Source organism: Micromys minutus, assembly GCF_963924665.1.
Source record: "Micromys minutus genome assembly, chromosome: 1".
Taxonomy (NCBI): domain Eukaryota; kingdom Metazoa; phylum Chordata; class Mammalia; order Rodentia; family Muridae; genus Micromys; species Micromys minutus.
In genome coordinates this window covers 45,674,470-45,697,252 of record NC_137969.1, presented here as the reverse complement: position 1 = coordinate 45,697,252, position 22,783 = coordinate 45,674,470, and the positions used below count along the sequence as shown (strand labels likewise).

At 40.8% G+C, this 22,783-nt stretch overlaps 2 protein-coding genes across 4 annotated transcripts in view; both read left to right on the top strand.

Moving 5' to 3' along the window:
* Positions 1–22,783, top strand: part of COMMD1 (copper metabolism domain containing 1) — a 116,637-nt gene that overhangs the window by 50,513 nt on the left and 43,341 nt on the right. The gene's annotated exons all lie outside the window — the stretch shown is intronic.
* On the top strand, positions 800–2,687 carry LOC308430234 (luc7-like protein 3). The gene is given in 2 exon segments (XM_080929380.1): positions 800–1,888; positions 1,892–2,687. Coding segments are annotated over 2 exon segments (1,287 nt in total). The 5' UTR covers positions 800–910; the 3' UTR covers positions 2,201–2,687.

Here is a 22,783-nt window from a genome sequence, read left to right as displayed (position 1 = left end):
AGGAAGCTTCTCTGATGATATCTGAACAGGCACCGATCTATGAGTAGAACAGAATGACGTTAGAATTTATTTTTTTAAACTACATTTGTTTTTAGACCAGTATTATTTGGTTTTACCCTAGATCCTTGGTCCATGTACTTGGTCACCTAAGCAGTGTTGGGTTTGCGTTCCATCTTGTAGAGTGGCCTTAGGTCAGTTATTGGTTGTTTACAAGCTTTGTGCCACCATTGCCCCAGCATATTTGGCAGGTAGGACACCATTCTAGAAGATTTGTGGCTGACTTGATGTTTTGTTCTCTTTTGGTAGCATGCACAGCACCTTCCCCTACCAAAGATGCTAGAACACAGGGGTAAAGGCTCTATTCAGGAACCAGCTCAACATCTCCGTGTTCATGAGTTGTGTTAGAGTATTCATCAGCAGAGGGACCCCACTGTCAGTTTGTGGAGAGCAACCTATGGTCTGGGCAATGGCCTGGGTTGATTGGGGATTCCCATGGGATCCATTAGGCAATAAGTGCTATTTTCTATGAGGAAAATGTGTAAATCTCATCAGATTTTTTCTTCCATTAAAAAAAAATATGTATAGACAAAGTCTCACGTGCATCAGCCTGGCCTTAAAATGGTTATACAGTCAGTCATGGTCAAGAACATCTGACCCTAGTGCCTCCATTTCCCTGGATTACAGGAATGCACAACAATACCAGGTTTTTGTGATGCTAAGGATAGAATCCAGCCAAGACTCTGAATTTCTATTAAATTTAAGAACCTCAAGTCTGGTCTTATCGGCTCCTCTTTGGAAGAGGCTTTTCAGCTTGAGAGTGGGCCGAGGGGTTGATTCGGCGGCCGAGGGGCTGGTGTTTTTCGTTGGTGGGTGCTAGGGCTGGTGTGAGCAGCCGCCCGGAGGAAGCACCATGATTTCGGCCGCGCAATTGTTGGATGAGTTAATGGGCCGGGACCGAAACCTCGCCCCGGATGAGAAGCGTAGCAACGTGCGGTGGGACCACGAGAGCGTTTGTAAATATTATCTCTGTGGTTTTTGTCCTGCGGAATTGTTCACCAATACTCGTTCTGATCTTGGTCCATGTGAAAAAATTCATGATGAAAATCTAAGAAAACAGTATGAGAAGAGTTCTCGTTTTATGAAAGTTGGCTATGAGAGAGATTTTTTGCGATACTTACAGAGTTTACTTGCCGAGGTCGAGCGTAGAATTAGACGGGGTCATGCTCGTTTGGCATTATCTCAAAATCAGCAGTCTTCTGGGGCTGCTGGTCCAACAGGCAAAAATGAAGAAAAAATTCAGGTTCTGACAGACAAAATTGATGTACTTCTACAGCAGATTGAAGAGTTAGGATCTGAAGGAAAGGTAGAAGAAGCCCAGGGGATGATGAAATTGGTTGAACAGTTAAAGGAAGAGAGAGAATTGCTAAGATCTACAACCTCGACTATAGAAAGTTTTGCTGCCCAAGAAAAACAGATGGAAGTTTGTGAAGTATGCGGAGCCTTTTTGATAGTAGGAGATGCCCACTCCCGGGTAGATGACCATTTGATGGGGAAGCAACACATGGGCTATGCCAAAATTAAAGCCACCGTGGAGGAACTTAAAGAAAAGTTAAGAAAAAGAACAGAGGAACCTGATCGGGATGAACGTCTCAAAAAAGAGAAGCAAGAAAGAGAGGAAAGAGAAAAAGAGCGGGAGAGAGAAAGGGAGGAACGGGAAAGAAAAAGACGAAGAGAAGAGGAAGAAAGAGAAAAAGAAAGAGCTCGTGACAGAGAAAGGAGAAAGAGAAGTCGTTCACGGAGTAGACACTCAAGCCGAACTTCTGACCGCAGGTCTCGGGACCACAAAAGATCACGGAGTAGAGACAGAAGGAGAAGCAGAAGTAGAGATTGACGAAGAAGCAGAAGCCATGACAGATCAGAAAGAAAACATAGATCTCGCAGTCGGGATCGAAGACGGTCAAAAAGCCGAGATCGAAAGTCATATAAACACAGGAGCAAAAGTCGGGACAGAGAACAAGATAGAAAGTCCAAGGAGAAAGAAAAGAAGGGATCTGATGATAAAAAGAGTAGTGTGAAGTCCAGTAGTCGAGAAAAACAAAGTGAAGACACAAACCCTGAATTGAAGGAAAGTGACACTAAGAATGAGGTCAATGGGACCAGTGAAGACATTAAATCTGAAGGTGACACTCAGTCCAATTAAAACTGATCTGATAAGACCTCAGATCAGACAGAGGACTACTGTTGAAAAGTTTTTGAAGAATACTGAAAACGGAATAAAGTGAAGATCAACATTAAAATGAGGTGAAAGAAAGCTATAGTGGCGTAGAAAAAGTATAAAGCTCAGTTAGTTATTTGGTTTTTTTTTATTATTAAAAATTAATTCAGGACTGTTGTGACCTACCAGATTTCAGAACATGTGTTAATAGCACATATGCCACTTTGAAAACCTAGGTCCTGTATCATATTTTTTCTTTAAGACTTTTTAAGAAATATTACCTAAACATGTGGCTTGCTCAGTGTTTACTTGCAAGTTTTCAGTCTTGGACTTTGAAAACAGGATTAAACGTTAGTATTCATGTGAAGCAGACTGGGATTCCATTTTTACACTTCTGCTACACTTAGCCTTTGGATTTAGAAGTGAAAATAAAGTATCTCTGACTTTCTGTTAAAAAAAAAAAAAAAAAAAAAAAAAGAACCTCAAGTCTAGCCATGCCTGGTGGTGCACGTCTTTAATATCACACTTGGGAGGCAGAAACAAGGAGATCTCTTAGTTTGGGGCCAGCCTAGTCTACAGAGCAAGTTTCATAACAGCCAGGGGTATGTAGAGAAACCCTGTCCTGAGAAACCAAAAAGAAAAAAACCCAAAAGAATATCTAGATGACATTGCACAAAATAGGTATAATTTAAGTGTTGTCCCCTTTAAACAAAAAGATAATTTAAAGACCGTTTCTACCTTCTCACCTATAACTTCATTCTCTAAATTTTAAGAGGGAGCTGGAGAGATATCTCAGCAGTTAAAGGCACTGGCTGCTCTTCCAGAGGACCTGGGTTTAGTTTCACTCACATGGCAGCCCACGGCTACCTGTAACTCCAGCCCCAGGGGATCTAGCACCTTCTTTTGGCTTCAGCACCAAGCATGCATGTGGGGCAGAGACATACATGCTGGTAAGCATGCACTTAAAACACAATAATAAAATTATTTTAAAAATTTACAAAAGTAAAAAAAAAACCAAAATTAATGTTGGAGAAATTTTCAAAAGATAAAAGAAAGAAACCTTTATTACTCATACCTCCCCCAGTGCAGCTGCCAGCACTCCATGCATCTCATTTTGGTTATTTTATCAAAGAAAAGAGCTCCCTCAGAACATTGTATACATATCATACAATTTTATATTTACATTTGTTGGGATGAGAAAGCGAAGAAAATATTTACTCTTCTCACTTGTATATTATTATTTTCGCTTAGCTTTGAAATAATTCACTTTAGCCAAGAACTTTTCACTCAGGAAGAGCCCATGGAGAGAGGCCAGGGCTGCATGACTTTCTATAGAGTTCACTTTGTAAGTGGCTTACATTCCTTATTCCTTATGAGGCAGTGAACTTCACTTAAAACTTACATGGACTGGTGTGTGCAGGAGCTGGGACTCAGTCTTTGTGCCTCAGAAAGAGAAGAGAAGACACAGAAAAGAGAAGGCTTTATTTAAATTATGATTGTCCTTGCAGATGCCTGGCTGCTGTTCTAGACCTTGACCTTGTCAAGGAATGTGCCATAGCTATTTGAATCCTCTGTCTTTTTCTTAAAGGAACATCCTTTCTTGGATGCTCAGTGGCAACTGTAAAGTTAAAGTGCAATATAACTTTTGTGAAATTATTCAAAATCTGAGTTAAATACTACCAGAAACCTAATTTTCTCTTTACTTAATTCAGAAAGTCCTATCCCCTGCTACTTACCTGAGATAATAAACTTACAAGGAACAGTTATTTGGGTGGTTCTGGAGAAACCTACTTTTAGAGGTTTGGGTCATAATCAGTTGGCACCATTGTCTGGGGACTAGGGTGACACATCCTAGTGGGAGCGTGTGGTGGAGAAGGACTGCCCACTTTATGAACAGGAGAGATGGGGGTTGGAGGAGGAAGGGAATAAGGCCACATAATTTCTTTCAGGGACGAATGCCACTGACCCAAAGGTTTCCATTGGATTTTATACTGCAGGTTTATACCACAGCCCAGCAGCACCAAGCTGAGGACCAAGGCACATGCAATTCTGGTACCTTCTAGTCAGAAGACTGAAACCTTTTTAGAAAAAAATTACTGTATTTCCATACTTTGTTTGACATCGTGCTTTTTTTCTTTTTTAAACCTTTTGACCTATTGACCTTGGTTAGATACAGACCCTGAAAGGCTTTGAGCCTGACAATTCACATCAACCCTGCAGGATTAAAAAAAAAAAAAAACCTTTTTATTGACTCTTTGTGAGTTTTACATCATACACCCAAGTCTTGCTCATCCCTGTCCCCTTATATCTGCCCTTCAGTCTTGTAACCTCCACCAAAATAAACCACATGCACAAATGAAGCAAAGCATAGAAAATATCTCATTGTAGAAGTTTGTCACAGTGTGTCACAGTGTGCCTTACAATGTATCCCTCTGCCCACACATCTTCACTTGCAAATGTTCAAGGCCTCTGGTTTCTGTGATGCTGTCAATATTGGATCCTTACTGAGACTCCTCCCTCTTATCCTGTTGTTGCTCTGTGTCATGGAGATCCTGCAGCTTTGGATCAGCAGGACCAGTCACTTGTAAGGTGATACAGATGTGGGGGTGGGCCAACTCAGAGCTCTAGATCTGGGCCTGGGTGGTAGCTGAGCAGGTTAGCGTGTGAGCAGGTCAGCCTAGCTTTCCTTATCTGTTCACTGTGTGGACCCCTGCAGAGTTGTAGAAAACTCATCCTGGCAAACTAACCATCCTTTGCAGGAGTGAATGGCCCATGTATATACATATATAGTAGGATGGCCTGAGGAGGAAACTTTCTGTCTCCCCACAATCTATACCGTGAAGGCTTTTGTCTGAGGCCAAGGACCACCTGGGCCAAGTGACAAATATCACCACATGGCAATATCTGGTCAAGAAGCCGCTCCCTTTTTGGTTGGAACCCTTTTTATCACTAGCCATGCCACTCACCACTGAGGGTTGGCCTTGTTCGACCCCCCTCCTCGCCCCTTGCTCCCACCCTCTGACCTTCCCCCAACCAGGAGTATTTCAGTCCTCCTCTTTACATCTCTGCTCCTGCTGCCCCTGCCCAGCCAGCACAGGCAGAGGAACAATCCCTGACTCTTCTGACTCCACTTGGAGTGCACCTCATATTTGAGCCTGTACTGCCCAGAGGGCTGACGCTCCCAAGACTGGACCCCTCCCAACTATAGAACCCCCAGATGTACAGGGAAGACAGTTAATAACATATGTGCTATTTGCTAGTAATAACTTTTTTACAGTTGGAAGTTGCAACTCTTCCCCCCTGTGATGCTTGGCCCAGGGAGTGGCACTATTTGAGGTGCGGCCTTATTGGAGTAGGGTGTCTCTGTGGGCATGAACTTTAAGACCCCACTCATAGCTGCCTGGAAGCCAATCTTCCAGTAGCAGCCTTCAGATGAAGATGTAGAACTAACTCTCAGCCTTCCTGCACCATGCCTGCCTGGATGCCGCCATGCTCCTGCCTTGATGATAAGGGACTGAACCTCTGAACCTGTGAGCCAACCTCAATTAAATGTTGTCCTTTGTAAGAGTTGCCTTGGTCATGGTGTCTCTTCACGGCAGTAAAACCCTAACTAAGACACTCCCCATTTTCAGAAATCCCTTCAGCTCTTGTGAGTTTTCAGATTCAGTCATGTGAACTTACCAGCTCACCCAAGACCATGGTCAGCAATTGCTCCAGGTTCTCTTCACACCAGAGAGAGAGAAAAAGATAAAAGTCACCCATGGCTAACCTAACAGGCTTTACATTGACCCTGCAAAGTCCACACCTCTGTCTTCCTTCCCGATGCATGGTGGACTCCTGCCTGCATTCAGGTGCTCTGCAGAATAGAGGCTCTTTGCTGTTGCCTACTGTGTAAATCTAGGGTATCGTTTTTTCAAAGATCACGGACCCTTACACCCAGTGTGGCCATTGGCAGGAGGCAGGGTCAGCTCCACTGTGTTACCCAGGCGAGGTGCAAAGCCCACTCTCCTGAATGCTGCTCTGCAGGATTTTTGTTTAATCATCTAATTAATTTAAAATGATTTGCAACAAACTTTCTTTTACCTGTCTTTGCCTTTTGTCTGATGTGTCACTTTAATTTTTAAAGCATTTTTAAAGTTCCCTTAAATTGACATATTTCAGGACTTGGGTATAGTACATGTTTTGTGTGCATGAGGTCCTTGGGTTTGCTCTCCAGAACCACACATGCACATGTACATGCACATGTGTATGTATGTGTGTGTGTGTATATATACACGGAAAGAATCTTTTTTATAAAATAGCTTTACTTAGATGATAATCATACTTTGGGTTTTAAGTGTGTGAGCTTATTAAGAATGTAACAAGCTAAAGTAAAAGACTAAATATCAGAGACAGATGGATGAAAGAGGAGTAGACAACAGAGCATCTTGAATTGCAGATGAGACGAGCAGCTGGAGTCTCCAGTAGTAGCAGATGCAGTATGTTATGCTCCCTTGGGTCAGACTTCCAAGGAGAACAAATAGTTACAGATAAGGACAACACCATCAAGCTGGGCTCTCAGAGACAGCATCCACAGAAGCTGGCAGGGGAAGCTTTCTCTCCATTGACGAACTTGCAGCTTCTACATCATAGGATGAATCATAGCAAAATCTACTTACTGGCAGTGGTCTGCCTTCTGGCAGTGTTTTTATACTTGGACCGTCTTATCCTCCCTGTTACAGTTAGGGAGCAGTTCTTTTCTAGACAATGGCACTTTAAGGACTGGAAACAAACAGCACCTTATAGTTTACCAGTCACTAAGTTTTGTGTTGCTGGGGATTGAACTCAGGGTCTTTTTACATCTCGACATTGGTTCCATTTAGGCCTCCTGCAGGTGACTGAAAGGAACACTGTGAGGAGACCTAAGATTGAATAGTGAGTGAGTGGGTGGGTGGGTGAACTGGTGAGTGAGCAGGCTGCCTGGTGCATGCAGAGGCTGGCAGAAAGCATCAGATTTCCTGGAGCTGGAGTTACAGATGGTTGTGAGCTGCCATGTGGGTGCTAGGAATTGAATGTAGGTCCTCTGGAAAGCAGCAGATGCTCTTAATCATTGAGCCATCTTTTTAGCCCTTGGTTTTTTAAAAAAAGTAATTTCCATATTATATTTTACTGTAAAAAATTTCAAATACAGAAAATAGTTGTAGTATAACTAATATATTTCTGCCATGCATGTGACTGTAGTTGCTCAGTTTGTTATTTTTAGCCACTATCTTCCCATCTATCTACTTACCCGGCAACACTTCTTATTGTTTTCTTACATTTTAAAAGCAGTGTGCAGACACCATTATACTTCTCTTCTGAAATTTCCCCCTCTCCTATTCCTCTCTCTACCCCCATTTCATTTGTTTATTTTTTTATTGAATGATTGATTGATTGATTTCTTTTGTAGCATTGTAGGCTTTTCTCATGGTAGTCAAGCACATTACTGCTTAGCTGTATGCCCACCTGGCATATATTTTATAACCTTATTTCTTTACGATTTTAAAGGTAAAATTTGTATCCAATAGAGCACTGAAATCTTTGTTTTGTTTTTTTTTAAACAACTTTATTTTACAAAACAAAGATAAATGTACAGATTTTAAGCATTTTTTGCATAAAATTATACAATACATTTTTGTCAGTACTTTTTTTTCAGATTTTAAAATAATTTTTACATAAAACTGTATGAATATATTTTTTAGTCAGTACTTGATTTTTTTAAAGGTTTGATAGTATGCATTGAAAACTTAATAGGTACAATGAGCATAAAGTACATGTAAAACAAAATGTAACATGGAAATAGTCAAAGTTTTCTTGTTGTATTAAGATTTTTTTTGTTTTGTTTTGTTTTGTTTTCTTTATTTCTTGGACTTCCTACAGTCTGTGAGTTGTTTCTGGGGGAGTGCAAGCCTCTGGGGTTAGCATCCCACTATCAGTGACTGCATATTATGTCTGTTCTTTGGTGACTGGGTTATCTCACTCAGGATGACATTCTCTAGATGCAGCCATTTTTTTAAGAATTTGGTCAAGTCATTGTTTCTGGTGGCTGAGTAGTATTCCATTGTGTAAATGTACCACAATTTTTGTATCCATTCATCTGCTGAAGGACATCTGGGTTCCTTCCAGCTTCTGGCTATTATAAATAGAGCTGCTATGAACATTGTGGTGCATATATCTTTGTTGTGTACTAAGGTGTCTCTGGGGTATATGCCCAGAAGTGGAATAGCTGGGTCTTCAGGTAGTATTATGTCCAATTTTCTGAGGTATCGCCAGACTGATTTCCAGAGTGGTTATATTAGTTTGCAACCGCACCAACAGTGGAGAAGTGTTCCTCTTTCTCCGCAGCCTCGCCAGCATCTGTTGTCATCTGAGCTTTGGATCTTGGCCAATCTGACTGTTGTAAGGTGGAATCTCAGGGTTGTTTTGATTTGCATTTCCCTGATGGCTAAGGATGTTGAGCACTTCTTCAGATATTTCTCAGCCATTCGATATTCCTCAACTGAGAACGTTTTGTTTAGCTCTGTACCCCATTTTTTAATAGGGTTATTTGATTCTCTGGTGTCTAGCTTTTTGAGTTCTTTGTATACCTTAGATATTAGGCCTCTATCTGATGTGGAGTTGGTAAAAATCTTTTCCCATTCTGTTGATTGCCGTTTTGTTTTCTTGACAATGTCCTTAGCCTTACAGAAACTTTGCAATCTCATTAAGTCCCATTTGTTAATCTTTGACCTTAGAGCTTGAGCCATTGGTGTTTTGTTCAGAAAATTTTCTCCTGTGCCTATATGTTCTAAAGTTTTCCCTACTTTCTCATCTAATAGTTTCAGTGTATCTGGTTTAATGTGGAGATCTTTGATCCACTTACACTTGAGCTTTGTACTAGGAGATAAGAAAGGGTTTATTTTCATTCTTTTGCATGTTGAGTGCAAGTTGGACCAGCACCATTTGTTGAATAGACTGTCCTTTTTCCATTGAATGTTTACGGCTCCTTTGTCAAAAATCAGGTGACCATATATTTGAGGACTCATTTCTGGATCTTCTATTCTATTCCATTGATCCACATGCCTATTTCTGTACCAGTACCATGCAGTTTTCAGCACAATTGCCTTGTAATATAGCTTGAGGTCAGGGATAGTGATTCCCAAAGATGTTTTCTTGTTGTTGAGGATGGATTTCGCTATTCTAGGTCTTTTGTTGTTCCATATGAAATTGCACATTGCTCTTTCCAACTCAGTGAAGAACTGTGTTGGAATTTTGATGGGGATTGCATTGAATCTGTAGATTGCTTTTGGTAGGATGGCCATTTTTAAAATGTTGATCTTTCCAATCCATGAGCATGGGAGATCTTTCCATTTTCTGAGATCCTCCTCAATTTCCTTCTTTAGAGGTTTGAAGTTCTTGTTGTACAGGTCCTTCACTTGCTTAGTTAGAGTCACACCAAGGTATTTCATAGTTTTTGTGACAATTGTGAAGGGTACCTTTTCCCTAATTTCTTTCTCCACATGTTTGTCCTTTGAGTATATAAAGGCTACTGATTTGTTTGAGTTAATTTTGTATCCAGCCACTTTGCTGAACTTGTTTATCAGCTGTAAGAGTTCTCTGGTGGAGTTTTTGGGGTCACTCAAGTACACTATCATGTCATCGGCAAAGAGTGATGTTTTTATCTCTTCCTTTCCGATTTGTATCCCCTTGATCTCCTTTTGCTGTCTAATTGCTCCAGCCAGGACTTCCAGTACTATGTTGAATAGGTAGGGGGAGAGTGGGCAGCCTTGTTGAGTCCCTGATTTTAGTGGGATTGCTTCAAGTTTCCCACCGTTAAGTTTGATGTTGGCTGTTGGTTTGCTGTATATTGCTTTTATTATGTTTAAGTATGGATCTTGGATTCCTGTTCTTTCCAGGACTTTTAACATGAAGGGGTGTTGAATTTTGTCAAATGCTTTCTCAGCATCTAGTGAGATGACCATGTGATTTTGTTCTTTGAGTTTGTTTATATGGTGGATTATGTTGATGGATTTCCTTATAGTAAACCATCCCTGCATCCCAGGGATGAAGCCTACTTGGTCATGATGAATGATCGTTTTGATGTGTTCTTGGATTTGGTTTGCAAGGATTTTGTTGAGTATTTTTGCGTCAATGTTCATAAGTGAGATTGGTCTGAAGTTCTCTTTCCTTGTAGGGTCTTTGTGTAGTTTAGGTACAAGGGTTATTGTAGCCTCAAAAAATGAGTTGGGTAGTATTCCATCTGATTCTATCTTTTGGAATAGTTTGGAGAGTATTGGTGTTATATCCGCAATAAATGTCCGATAAAATTCTGCACTGAACCCATCTAGACCTGGGCTTTTTTTGGTTGGGAGGCTTTTGATGACTTCTTCTATTTCTTTAGGTGTTATAGGGTTATTTAGATGGTTTACTTGGTCCTGGTTTAACTTTGGGATCTTGTATCTGTCTAGGAATTCGTCCATTTCCTCCAGATTTTCCAATTTTGTGGAGTATAAGTTTTTGTAGTAGGATCTGATGATTTCTTGAATTTCCTCAGTTTCAGTTGTTATGTCTCCACTTTCCTTTCTGATTTTGTTAATTTGTATACTCTCTCTTTGCCCTCTAGTTAGTCTGGCTAGGGGTTTATCAATCTTGTTGATTTTTCTCAAAGAACCAACTCTTGGTTTTGTTGATTTTTTTCAATGGTTCTTTTTGTTCCTATTTGGTCTATTTCTGCCCTAATTTTGATTATTTCTTGCCGTCTACTCTTCTTGGGTATATCTGCTTCCTTTTGTTCTAGGGCTTTTAGCTGTGCTGTCAGGTTGCTGATGTAAGCTCTCTTCAGTTTCTTTTTGGAAGCACGTAGGGCTATGAGTTTTCCTCTCAGTACTGCTTTCATTGCATCCCATAGGTTTGGGTATGTTGTGTTTTCGTTTTCATTGAATTCTAGAAAGTCCTTAATTTCTTTCTTTATTTCTTCTTTGACCCTGCTATCGTTTAACAGAGCGTTGTTTAGTTTCCATGTGTACGTAGGCTTTTTGTTGTCTTTGTTGTGGTTAAAGACCAGCCGTAGACCATGGTGATCTGAGAGGATGCATGGGAGTATTTCAATCTTCTTATATCGATTGAGGCTCGTTCTGTGTCCAATTATGTGGTCAATTTTTGAGAAGGTGCCATGGGGTGGTGAGAAGAAGGTGTATTCTTTTACTTTAGGATAATATGTTCTGTATATATCTATTAATTCTAGTTGGTTTAAAGTCTCTGTTAGTTTTGCAGTGTCCTTGTTCAGTTTCTGTTTCCATGATCTGTCCATTGGTGAGAGTGGGGTATTAAAGTCTTCCACTATTATTGTGTGGGGTGAAATGTATTTTTTGAGCTTTAGTAGGGTTTCTTTTATGAATGTGGGTACTTTTTTATTTGGAGCATATATGTTAAGGATTGAGAGTTCCTCCTGACAGATTTCCCCGGTAATGAGTAAAAAGTGTCCTTCCTTATCTTTTTTGATAACTTTTGGTTGGAAATTTACTTTATTCGATATTAGAATAGCCACTCCAGCTTGCTTCTTGGGGCTGTTTGCTTGGAAGTTTTTTTCCCACCCTTTTACTCTGAGATAGTGTCTGTCTTTGTCTCTGAGATGAGTTTCTTGTATGCAGCAAAAGGCTGGATTTTGTTTATGTATCCAGTCTGATAGCCTATGTCTCTTTATTGGGGAGTTGAGTCCATTTATGTTAATAGATATCAAGGAATAGTTGTTTCTGTTTCCTGCCATTATTGCTTTTGTTGGTTGAGTTTTGTCTCTGTCTTTTTCTTCTTTTAGTTTTCTTGTTTAGGAGTTTTTTTGTTTTTATTAGGCTGTATTTTCCCTCATTGTATTGGGTTTTCCACCTATAATTCGTTGTAGTGCTGGGTTTGTGGTCAGATATTGTGTAAATTTTGATTTGTCTTGAAATATCTTCATCTCTCCATCGATGGTGATTGATAGTTTTGCTGGGTATAGCAGCTTGGGCTGGCACTTGTGCTCTCTTAGGGTGTGCATGATGTCTGTCCAGGCTCTTCTAGCTTTCATAGTCTCTGTTGAGAAATCGGGTGTGATTCTGATTGGCCTGCCTTTATATGTTACCTGACCTTTTTCCCTTACTGCTTTTAGTATTCTTTCTTTGCTTTGCGCACTTGGTGTTTTGACTATTATGTGTCGGGAGGTATTTCTTTTCTGGTCCAACCTATTTGGAGTTCTGAAGGCTTCTTTTATGCTCGTGGTCATCTCATTCTTGAGGGTAGGGAAGTTTTCTTCTACGATTTTGTTGAAGATATTTACTGTGCCTCTTAGTTGATACTCTTCTCCCTCTTCTATTCCTATTATCCTTAGGTTCGATCTTCTCATTGTGTCCTGGATTTCCTGGACATTTTGGGTTAGGAGCTTTTTGTTTTTTGCATCTTCTCTGGCTGTTTTGTCTATGTGTACAATGTTGTCTTCCGCCCCCGAGATTCTCTCTTCCATCTCTTGTAGTCTGTTGGAAATGCTTGCTTCTGTGACTCCTGATTTCTTTTTTAGGTGTTCTACCTCTAGGGTTATCTCTTTTAGTGTTTTCTTTATTGTGTCAATTTCCGTTTTAAATTCCCTCTTCCATTCCTTCATCTCTTTGATTCTGTTTTCCTCTAGTTCTTTGAGTTCTTTGAGTGTTTTTCTTGTATCCTCTTTAAAAGCTTCTGAATCTTTTTGCTTTTCCTCCCGTTCTTGTTTAAGTATCTCTATCAGCATCTTGAGGTATGATCTCAGGTCTACGTCTTCTTTTTCTGGAGTGTTTGGCATTCCGATGTTTGCTGTTATGGGAGAGCTGGGTTCTGGTGTTGCCAGGTTGTCTTGGTTTCCTTGGGATATACTCTTTCGCTTTCCTCTTGCCATTTTGTTGTCAGTGATATGTTCTCGCCTTTCCCTTGTATCTGGTCTGTGTCCCTGGATCTCCACTGGTCCAGGTGTCAGATGGGCCCAGCCCTGTTCTATGCCTCAGAGTCGCCGGGTGGGAACAGAGGTTCCAAAGTTCTGTTCCTGGTCCCTGTATCAGGCAGGTCGGAGGGTGCGCCCCCCGCGTGCGCACTCCGCAGAGATCTCTCTGCTCCCCGGCCGCCCAGATCTCCCACTCACCAGTCTCTCAACCTTAGGAGCTGGCGGTCCGCGTGGCAGATGGGCAGGGCTCTGCTCCGCGCCCTGAAGTCCTTTGTTTTGTTTTTTAAGACAGGGTTTCACTGTGAAAGCCTGGCTGTCCAGAGACTCACTCTGTAGACTAGCCTGGCCTTGAACTCACAGAGATCCACCTGCCTCTGCCTTCCAAGTACTGGGACTAAAGGTATATATACCATCATGCTCAGCTAGGGGCTCAAGTCTTAGATGGGTTTTTTTGGAAAATGGATATAGTGGATAGACCGTTACATTTAGAAGACACAGAACGTTTCATACTTTAGAAATTTGCATGTGTGTTGTTCAGGGAGAAGCTTATCTTGGCATGTTTTGAAGTTCAAGTATATTGTATTTATTGGAATACTAGGATCTATTTAGAAACATGGATAATACTGCACTATTTGTATGTTTGTATATACATAAAAACCTATAATAAATTAAGGGACAATAAGAGGTCAATAACAACAGTTATAGAACAGTTAAACAAAGTACTATATTAAAATTGTCAACGTTACTTTCTTATTTTTGGGCCAGTGCTAAGCAAAATAAGAGTTACTGAACAAAATCCGGATGTAAGTGACTAATTATTTTATATATATTTATAATATTTTATATATTACATGTGTAATGAATATACTGATTAGAAGTTCAACTCTGTCCCTGGCAGGAGATGAGATCATGTGCTACTCTGAAGAGCATATAATCGCTAATTTCTGGAGTCTTTAATATTTGGGGGTTGCAGGTAACTGAAACTTGAGAAAGCAAAACCAGATAAAGGAGGACTTTGTAGTTATACCTATGACATTACTGGTTATTTGATTATAAGAACGTACTCTAGCTCAGTAGTCCATCCTCTGGGTGGTTGGCCAGACTATAAAGTAGTGCATGCATCACACAGCCAGCTTTAGTGTACACGAATCCTGGCATGCGGTGTACACTCATAAACCTAGTGCTCTGGAGGTAGAGAGACACAGGCTCAAGAGCTTGAGACCAAAAGCAAGATGGTCCAAGCAGTTTAAAGCACTGTCTCTTCTTGCTGAGGGCCCAGGTTTCAGTCCCAGCACCCATGTGGCAACTCACAACCATTCCGTTGTAAATACAGTTCCAGGGGACCTGATGCCCTCCTCTGACCTCTACAGTTACCAGGAAAACATCTGGTTGGTGTACATGCACACATGTAGGCAAAAAAAAACCTCTTGCATATAAAATTAAAATAAATCTTTTTAAAGACAGTATTAAATATATGTACAAGCTTTCCCTTCCTACTTACTATTCTCTAAGCAATAAGATATACCAACTATTTACATGTCATGGACATCATCTGTGTCTTCTAAGAAATCCAGAGACAGGCTAGAAGTGGTTGAGAGCATGCACAGCTCTTACCCAGGACCTGAGACCTAGTACTTATATCAGGTTGCTTACAAGTGCTGGCCTGTAACCTCGGCTCCAGGGAGCTGATTACCCAAGTGTCAGCAGCCTCTACACTCACGTGTGTATTCTCTCTCTCCATCTCTCTCTTTCTTGCCCCCCTCCCTTTCTCTTTCTCTCTGTCTTAAATAATCTTTAAGGGCTGGAGAGATGGCTCAGTGGTTAAGAGCACTGGCTGCTCTTCCAGAGGTTCTGAGTTCAATTCCCAACACTGACATGGTGTCTCACAACCATCTGTAACTGTAGTCCCATAGACTACAAGTAGTCTCATGTAGACCTCTTCTGGGTACAGGTGTGCATGCAGATACAACACCCATGTGCACAAAATACATAAATCTTTTAAATCTCTAGACTATTTAAAACATCCTATACCAGAGGATGTGCATAGATTATATGCGAGTTCAGTGCTATTTTTGTGAGCAACTTGGAATATCTGTGGATTTGGTGTCTGGGAACTCTGAACAAGTCTCCCATAGATACTAAGGAACAGCTTTTGTGGACTTGTGGAGCTACTGTTTTACAAATGTCAGTTATGTTGGTAAATAGATCCAGTCCATACTGAATCTGTAGTTTCCTTTGTGGGAGATAAGTTAAATATATTCAGTGTCACCATGTCTCTGGGTCAGATCTAAACACAGATGTCATTGGTGTTTACATCCATTATTAGAAAGTAGAGTTAGATGCAGCATATTCCAGAGCATGAGCATATCTAGAGAGATCTAAACCATTATCAGTTCTTATGACAGCCAGATGCTTTTCTGTAATTTCTAGGTCCACTTAACTTTTTATTTTCATCTAAAACCCCAGATATGTGTGCATTCATTTAAACTGTAAAAGTTTCAACAGTGTTGTCGTACAACCTTTACACCTTTACACCTGCTGGTACTATGGTGTTGTTTTTAATGTTAGATTACGGTAATGTTAATTTCCACTTGTTTTGTGGTGCTGGGAACTGTGTTCTTGAGCCTCTTGTGGCCTTTTGTCTTAATGTTGAAACACTATTTTAATAAATTCATAGAATTTCAGTTACAACAATGGAAGAACAAACCTGATAGCTCAGTGAAAACCGAGATGTAGTACTTCCTGGGAAGTAGAAACAGCACAGGATTGTGGGCGCTGCAGTCTCACCCTTCCAAAGTGCGAGTGTGCCCAACCAGGCGTACACTATTAATACCAATAAAATTTGTTTTATGTAGTCAAGTCAATTTTTAGGCCCAAGTTACTTGGGTCTCATCAAAGGTGTAAACAACAGCAACTCTGATGAGTTTGTTGTGGGTGTCAGCATTGCTCACAATACAGCTGCTGCTTGTACTGTTGTGTCCCTTTTACCTGTTAGTGCCATAAAGTGTTGGCCACCAGCTGTGCTCACATTGTAAGGCAGCAGCAGACTGTAATAGACACAACTGTTTTGACATCTGTTGAGTCAAGGTGAAACACATCACACCGGGACTACCCCCTGGATGATTGCTTCCTCAATTGAGAACTGCACTTTTGAGTTGTTTTTCTAACGTGAGGAACACACCTGTGGATCTCTAGACTTTAGTCTCTGATAGAATATGTTTGTAAAGGAAAATCTACATACTCAAATGTTTTGGGACCTGGCACATTTTACTTACATTATAGTGTTTTTTTCTGTTATTATAAATCATAGTTTATAAGCTTAAATCTGAGACCTAATTTTTGTGGTTTTTATATTGGCCTCAGAGCTGAACTTGATGGTGCTCTCAGATGGTGGTACATAGGTGAGCTGGGATGCTGGCAGTGACAATTTAGGAGCAAAATAAAATGAGTGACTTTAGCTGGGTGTGGTGGCACACACCCTTAGTCCAGAGCCCAGGAGGCAAAGGCAGGCAAATGAGTTCAAGGCCAGCCTAGTCTACAAAATAAGTTCCAGGACTGCCAGGTAGCAGACCTGGTGGCAACTGCTTTGCATCTGCACCCTTTGACCAAGCCTGCTTATACTAGACTGATGTAGAGAGGCCTAGCTCCTCACACTTGGGTGTTAACAGAGAGGGCTAGCTCACACTTGGGTGTTAACAGAGAGGCCTAGCTCACACTTGGGTGTTAACAGAGAGGGCTAGCTCACACTTGGGTGTTAACAGAGAGGGCTAGCTCACACTTGGGTGTTAACAGAGAGGCCTAGCTCACACTTGGGTGTTAACAGAGAGGCCTAGCTCACACTTGGGTGTTAACAGAGAGGGCTAGCTCACATTTGGGTGTTAACAGAGAGGGCTAGCTCACACTTGGGTGTTAATAGAGAGGCATAGCTCACACTTGTGTGTTAATGGAGAGGCCTAGCTCACACTTGGGTGTTAACAGAGAGGGCTAGCTCACACTTGGGTGTTAACAGAGAGGCCTAGCTCACACTTGGGTGTTAACAGAGAGGGCTAGCTCACACTTGGGTGTTAATAGAGAGGGCTAGCTCAGACTTGTGTGTTAATGGAGAGGCCTAGCTCACACTTGGGTGTTAACAGAGAGGGCTAGCTCACACTTGGGTGTTAATGGAGAGGGCTAGCTCACACTTGGGTGTTAACAGAGAGGGCTAGCTCACACTTGGGTGTTAACAGAGAGGCCTAGCTCACACTTGGGTGTTAACAGAGAGGGCTAGCTCACACTTGGGTGTTAACAGAGAGGCCTAGCTCACACTTGGGTGTTAACAGAGAGGGCTAGCTCACACTTGGGTGTTAATGGAGAGGCCTAGCTCACACTTGGGTGTTAACAGAGAGGGCTAGCTCACACTTGGGTGTTAATAGAGAGGCCTAGCTCACACTTGTGTGTTAATGGAGAGGCCTAGCTCACACTTGGGTGTTAACAGAGAGGCCTAGCTCACACTTGGGTGTTAACAGAGAGGGCTAGCTCACACTTGGGTGTTAACAGAAAGGGCTAGCTCACACTAGGTGTTATTATTAGGAGGGGAACTCTGAGTCCTGGCAAGAAAGGCACTGACTGAGCAGTGGATAAATCCGACCTCTTTCTGAAAGATGACACCACTGTCTCCCAGACCTGTTCATTCCCAAAAACAAAGGAACAGAAAAGTGTCCAGGCTTTTGCTCACAAGCATTGCAGAAATACAGTGCACCTGTGCACACTTAACTCTCAATGCTGGTGTATATATTCTTTGAAAATATAATTTTCCATAGCCATCTGGATCAGGACATATCATATAAACTTATTTTTTTTCTTTTTGATTTATGTTTTGTGTTCTGTTTTCTTTTAAAATGTTACTTGGCCAATTTCTTTTTTCTCAATATTACATTCTAGTTCGTGGGTTTGGTTTGCTTTTGTTTTCTGGTATTTCCCTCATGCTTTGTATGAAGTGGGAAGAGAAGGTAGTGTTACCATTCTGCAGACGAGAGACAGACACAGTTCCTTAGCTACATAATATTTTCTGATTTCACTGAGCTTTTTGTAGAACTAATACATTTTCATATTTTCTTACACTTTGTGGTCATTTGATCTATTTAAAGCTTGATATAAAATATTGAATTATTCTTTTCAACCAAGTATTACCAACTCAATTTACTGTTGACAGATGATAAAAGGATGCCTGCCTAGAGCGTTATAGGTACAGAGTGTATGTGTCTTAAACCACTGAAGAAATGACCAAGATGGCTTTTCTTGGAGTCGAACTACCAAGTTCAGGCACTCACAGCCTTATTCCTGAACGCAGCCTTGCTGCTAGCAACACTGTCTACTGAAACATTTGGGCTGTGTGCTTGTTTGGATTTCTATTCACACATTAAATGAAGAATCTCTTTGGTATAAACTCCCACCTCAGTGTGGGCATTTGTAGCATTTTTGAGAACAGAACAGCCACCTGACTTCAGTGATTATATTTTTGTTCTTTGAACTGTGTTTGGATCTTCTAGAATCTATCTGGATACACATTGTTCTTCAGTGTTTGGCTGATGATCCTTTTATGGAGCACGGGGAAGATCTAAATTATTCCTAAGTTGTCTTTGCTACATTTTTGCTTCCTGCACTTTTGATTTTGGGTTGAGCTTTGCTTTAAGGTTCAAGTTCTCTTGCTGAGGAGAAGGCTCTGTGGGCTGCAGGTGTCTCCATCTCCCATCCTGTACAGGCCTCCGGCTTTGTCTTCTGTGTGATCGAGAACTTTGTTGATTTTTTTTTTAGACCCCTCCCTCTAGGCACTTGGTGTGTGTGTATTCTCCATTTATTTAAAAGAAAATTATCTAAAAATTCAAAAATTATTTATCCAACATTTCTAAGAGATATGTTTCAGGAGATGTTAATAATTATGATTTCAGAAACTCATGAGTGTAGCTTAACAAAGATAATATTATTAAACCTATTTTTCTGAATGGATGCTACACACATATAAAATGAAGGCCACCCTTTTTTTGTATAAATGCTTTTACTTTTAAGATGGACCATGTAATTCCAGAATAGCCTTTCTATGTAGCTTCTGCTCTACCTCTGCTTCCCAACTGTGAGGATTTTAAGCCCGTGTCACCACACCTCATTCATCTGTCTGTCTGTCTGTCTGTCTGTCTCTCTCTCTCTCTCTCTTTCTCTCTCTCTCTCTCTCTCTCTCTCTCTCTCTCTCTCTCCCTACCTACCTACCTACCTATCCATTTTTGAAGTTCTCACCATTGCAAAAATATTTTCTCTTTTTACCTGGCAACTATATGATAATTAATTTAATTAATAGAATGCCAAGAGTCAAAATTTGTGAATCAAAACTAATTACCCCTAGTCACTGTGCCCTAAAGAAGTGCAGCAAGGGTACTCTGAGTGTATTACCATGAAAGGGACCCTGCAGCTCGACACCTTTTATTCTAATATTTAAATGATGGAATGATATTAGTATAATTGGTCTTTTTTTTTTTTTTTAAGTCTCATGGGTAAAGCTTGTGACAGAGAGTAACCGAAAGCAACAGTTAGCCTACTGTTCTGGAATAACTTAGGAGAAACAATAGCTGTAACTAAACAACTCAGTAGTGATTTGGATTCTGCTGCACACTTTAATTACTAAAGTACAACTTAAAAGCTGCAGGAAAATAGAGAAAAGGAGAGAAATAAGACCAGTATTAGCTAGCTGCAGTATTAGGAGGCTGGCATGCCCAGGTGCATGTACTGGATCTTTCCATTTACCACCCACGAGAGAGCTACTGCAGAGTCTCCCACTCACTGTGGGATTATAGGTGACAAAAGTGACATCACTTAGGTTTAATGGGAATTGGCTGAGGGCACTCGTCCTTCTTTTGAAAGATAAAGTTGGAGAGAACACAGTAGATTCTTGAATTATTTATCATTTCTGATCTTACAGTTATTTCCTAAAATGACTTGTAAGACTGCTCCCCCACGCTGACACTTACTGAGAGCTTTGCTTGACATTTACATATCTGTGTGGTAGATGGAGGAGAAAGGATATGAAAATGCCTAACCAGGGGGCGAGGAGGGGAAATCTGACTACAGGTGCTTTCCTTACATAATGACTGATCAGGGATGCAAATCAAGATGCAATCTCTACAGATTTGATGAGGGTCTGTTATTGCAGCAGTCCTAGGTCCAAGCTCAGTATCAGAAGCAGAGAAGGTTGAACTTAATCAGTCTCCTGGGCAGGCTCCTGTCGCTGCCACGCCCACTGCTCAGCAGTACTTGCTTCCTAAATGGAACTAAAAATGAACTTATATTAACAATTCATTGTCCAGATTTAATGAGGATGAATGAGCTGATTTCTGTAGCTCATTAAGGCTTTTCCCCATCTCACCTTCAGCAGGTCTTGTTACGCTCTGCTTCCCAGAGAGCCTTGGAAGGGATGTAACTTCTGAGTAGAAAAGGAAAAATGGCTGATCTGCCAATAAAAATTAAAAAAAAAAATTAAGACAACTAGCAACAGGTAACCATAAAAATATATTTCAGAAATGAAGACCTAAAACTGAGATAAAACTGTATGTTTAAAACGTTTTCTTAAAAAAGTACTGACAAACATATATTTATATAGTTTTATGCAAAAATGCTTTTAAAATCTGTACATTTATCTCTGTTTTTTAAAATAAAGTTTTTTAATAAAAAAAACTGTATGTTTATATTTACAATTGATGAGGAAAAGGGCTTATACAAGTACAATTAGACAGAAGCAGAGGAAAAAACAGAACTGGCCAGGTCTGACTTTCTTCTTCACTGTTTGGCCCCTCTTTCCTCCTGGCCTCAGGGCAGGGTACCTGCCATCTGACAGGTCAGAGAATGGTCTGCTGATTAGCTATTAGTCTTCCTCCAGCTTAAAGTGAATAGTAATGCATCAGGTCTCCCAGGTCTGAGCTACAAGGTCATCAGTGGTATAGAACTTGTGCTAGAATGTAATGCTTATTAGATTCTAGGGCTGGAGAGACCCATTTGAGACAGAGACTGAGAAAGACAGACATGTAGAGACAGACCAAGAGACATGAAATTAGATTGACCATCAGGCAAAAGGTCTATTAGAGTTGACAAGACAAACAGAAGGTCTTCAGTAAAGCTGAGCCTGCCCAAGCAGAGCAGAGGCTGTTCTTTTAAGGCCCCCTGTGAGGGAGTAAGGGCAAGGGGGCTGTGCACCAGTAGGAGATGGTCGAAGGTCGTTTGATATCCAAGTAGACCTAGAAACATGATGCTTATTATACTTCTGGCTTTATATAAGTGGTTGTTTAAAGGCTCAAGGACATTCTGAGGTCAGGGCTGAATAGTTGTCGGGGAGGGGAGACTGTGGTACTGTAGCTATGAGAACAAAAAGCCTGTGCCTGTGTACAGCCTGTTTGCTTCCCACTGACACCCAGAGAGAGAGGGGAACCTGGGAGAGTGTGGTCAAGTTTGTAAGACCCTTTGGAGCAGCATCTGAAAGATCTGGGATCTGACAGTAATATTTTGTATACAAGATAGTCTGATATCCAGACAGAGTGTATCTATCATGTGGGGGAGAATAATAAATAGATTGTTGATTATTTTCTAAAATCTTAGTTAGTAAAGAAATAAACCATTGGTATGTCATCATACCAGAGCCATCATGATCCAGTTAATTGAGACAGGATAAACAGCTAGGTCAGTACGTAGCACATAATGCTGTGCATGGCGGCCTATACCTATAATCTCTGTATCTAATGCTTAAAGTAATGGTTGTGAGTTTCAGGTAAGCCTAGACTACATAGTGAATTCAAGGCTAGCCTGATACCCTGTTTCAGAAAACCAAAAGAGGGTCATCAAGATGTCTTAGCAGATGAAGGCACCTGCTGCCAGGCCTAAGGGCATGAGTTCTCTGGGCTCCACTCAGTGACACTGACCCTTGCAAGTCGTCTCTGACCCCATGCACTGTAGCTCCACACACAGTTAAGAAAATGTAATATAAAAATTAAAAGGAGAAAGAAGAAAGTGAGGAGGGGAAGGAGAGGGAGGGGTTAGAGTACAAATTGAACTCCAAGAATGCATGATCAATTGATTCAATGGAAATGGCTATTCGTCTCAAGAAATGGAGGTGAGACAATTTGCTATCCGTCTGTATGGTATCAAGAAAATAAATGTCTACCACAGAAAAAAGCCAGTCCAAAGTGGTCATAAATTATGAAGCCTCTCCTAAATGTTTAGCCCAGTTTCTGGGCTTGTCTTTTTTTTCTCTTAATGGTGTCTTTGGCAGAGCAAAAGAAGAAATTGGTATGGTGGTGGTGGTAGTGGTATATGTGTGTGTGTGGGCTATCTTAGGCAAAGAAAATCAAGATTATATATGTATATATGTATATGCCATGAAAGAAGAAACAATTCTTTTATTTTCATAAACAGAGTAATTATGTTTCATGCTAGTGAAAAGATGCACTTTCTCAGATCTTCCTAGAACAGTAACACAGGGAAGATGAGAAACAGAGTCATCAAAGTGAAAACATCTACGGTCTATGCTGTTATGGGGACTAGGGGAAAAAAAGCCAAAGATGGGGAGAAATTATTTGCAGAGGACACATGTAATAAATTATTTATATCTAGAC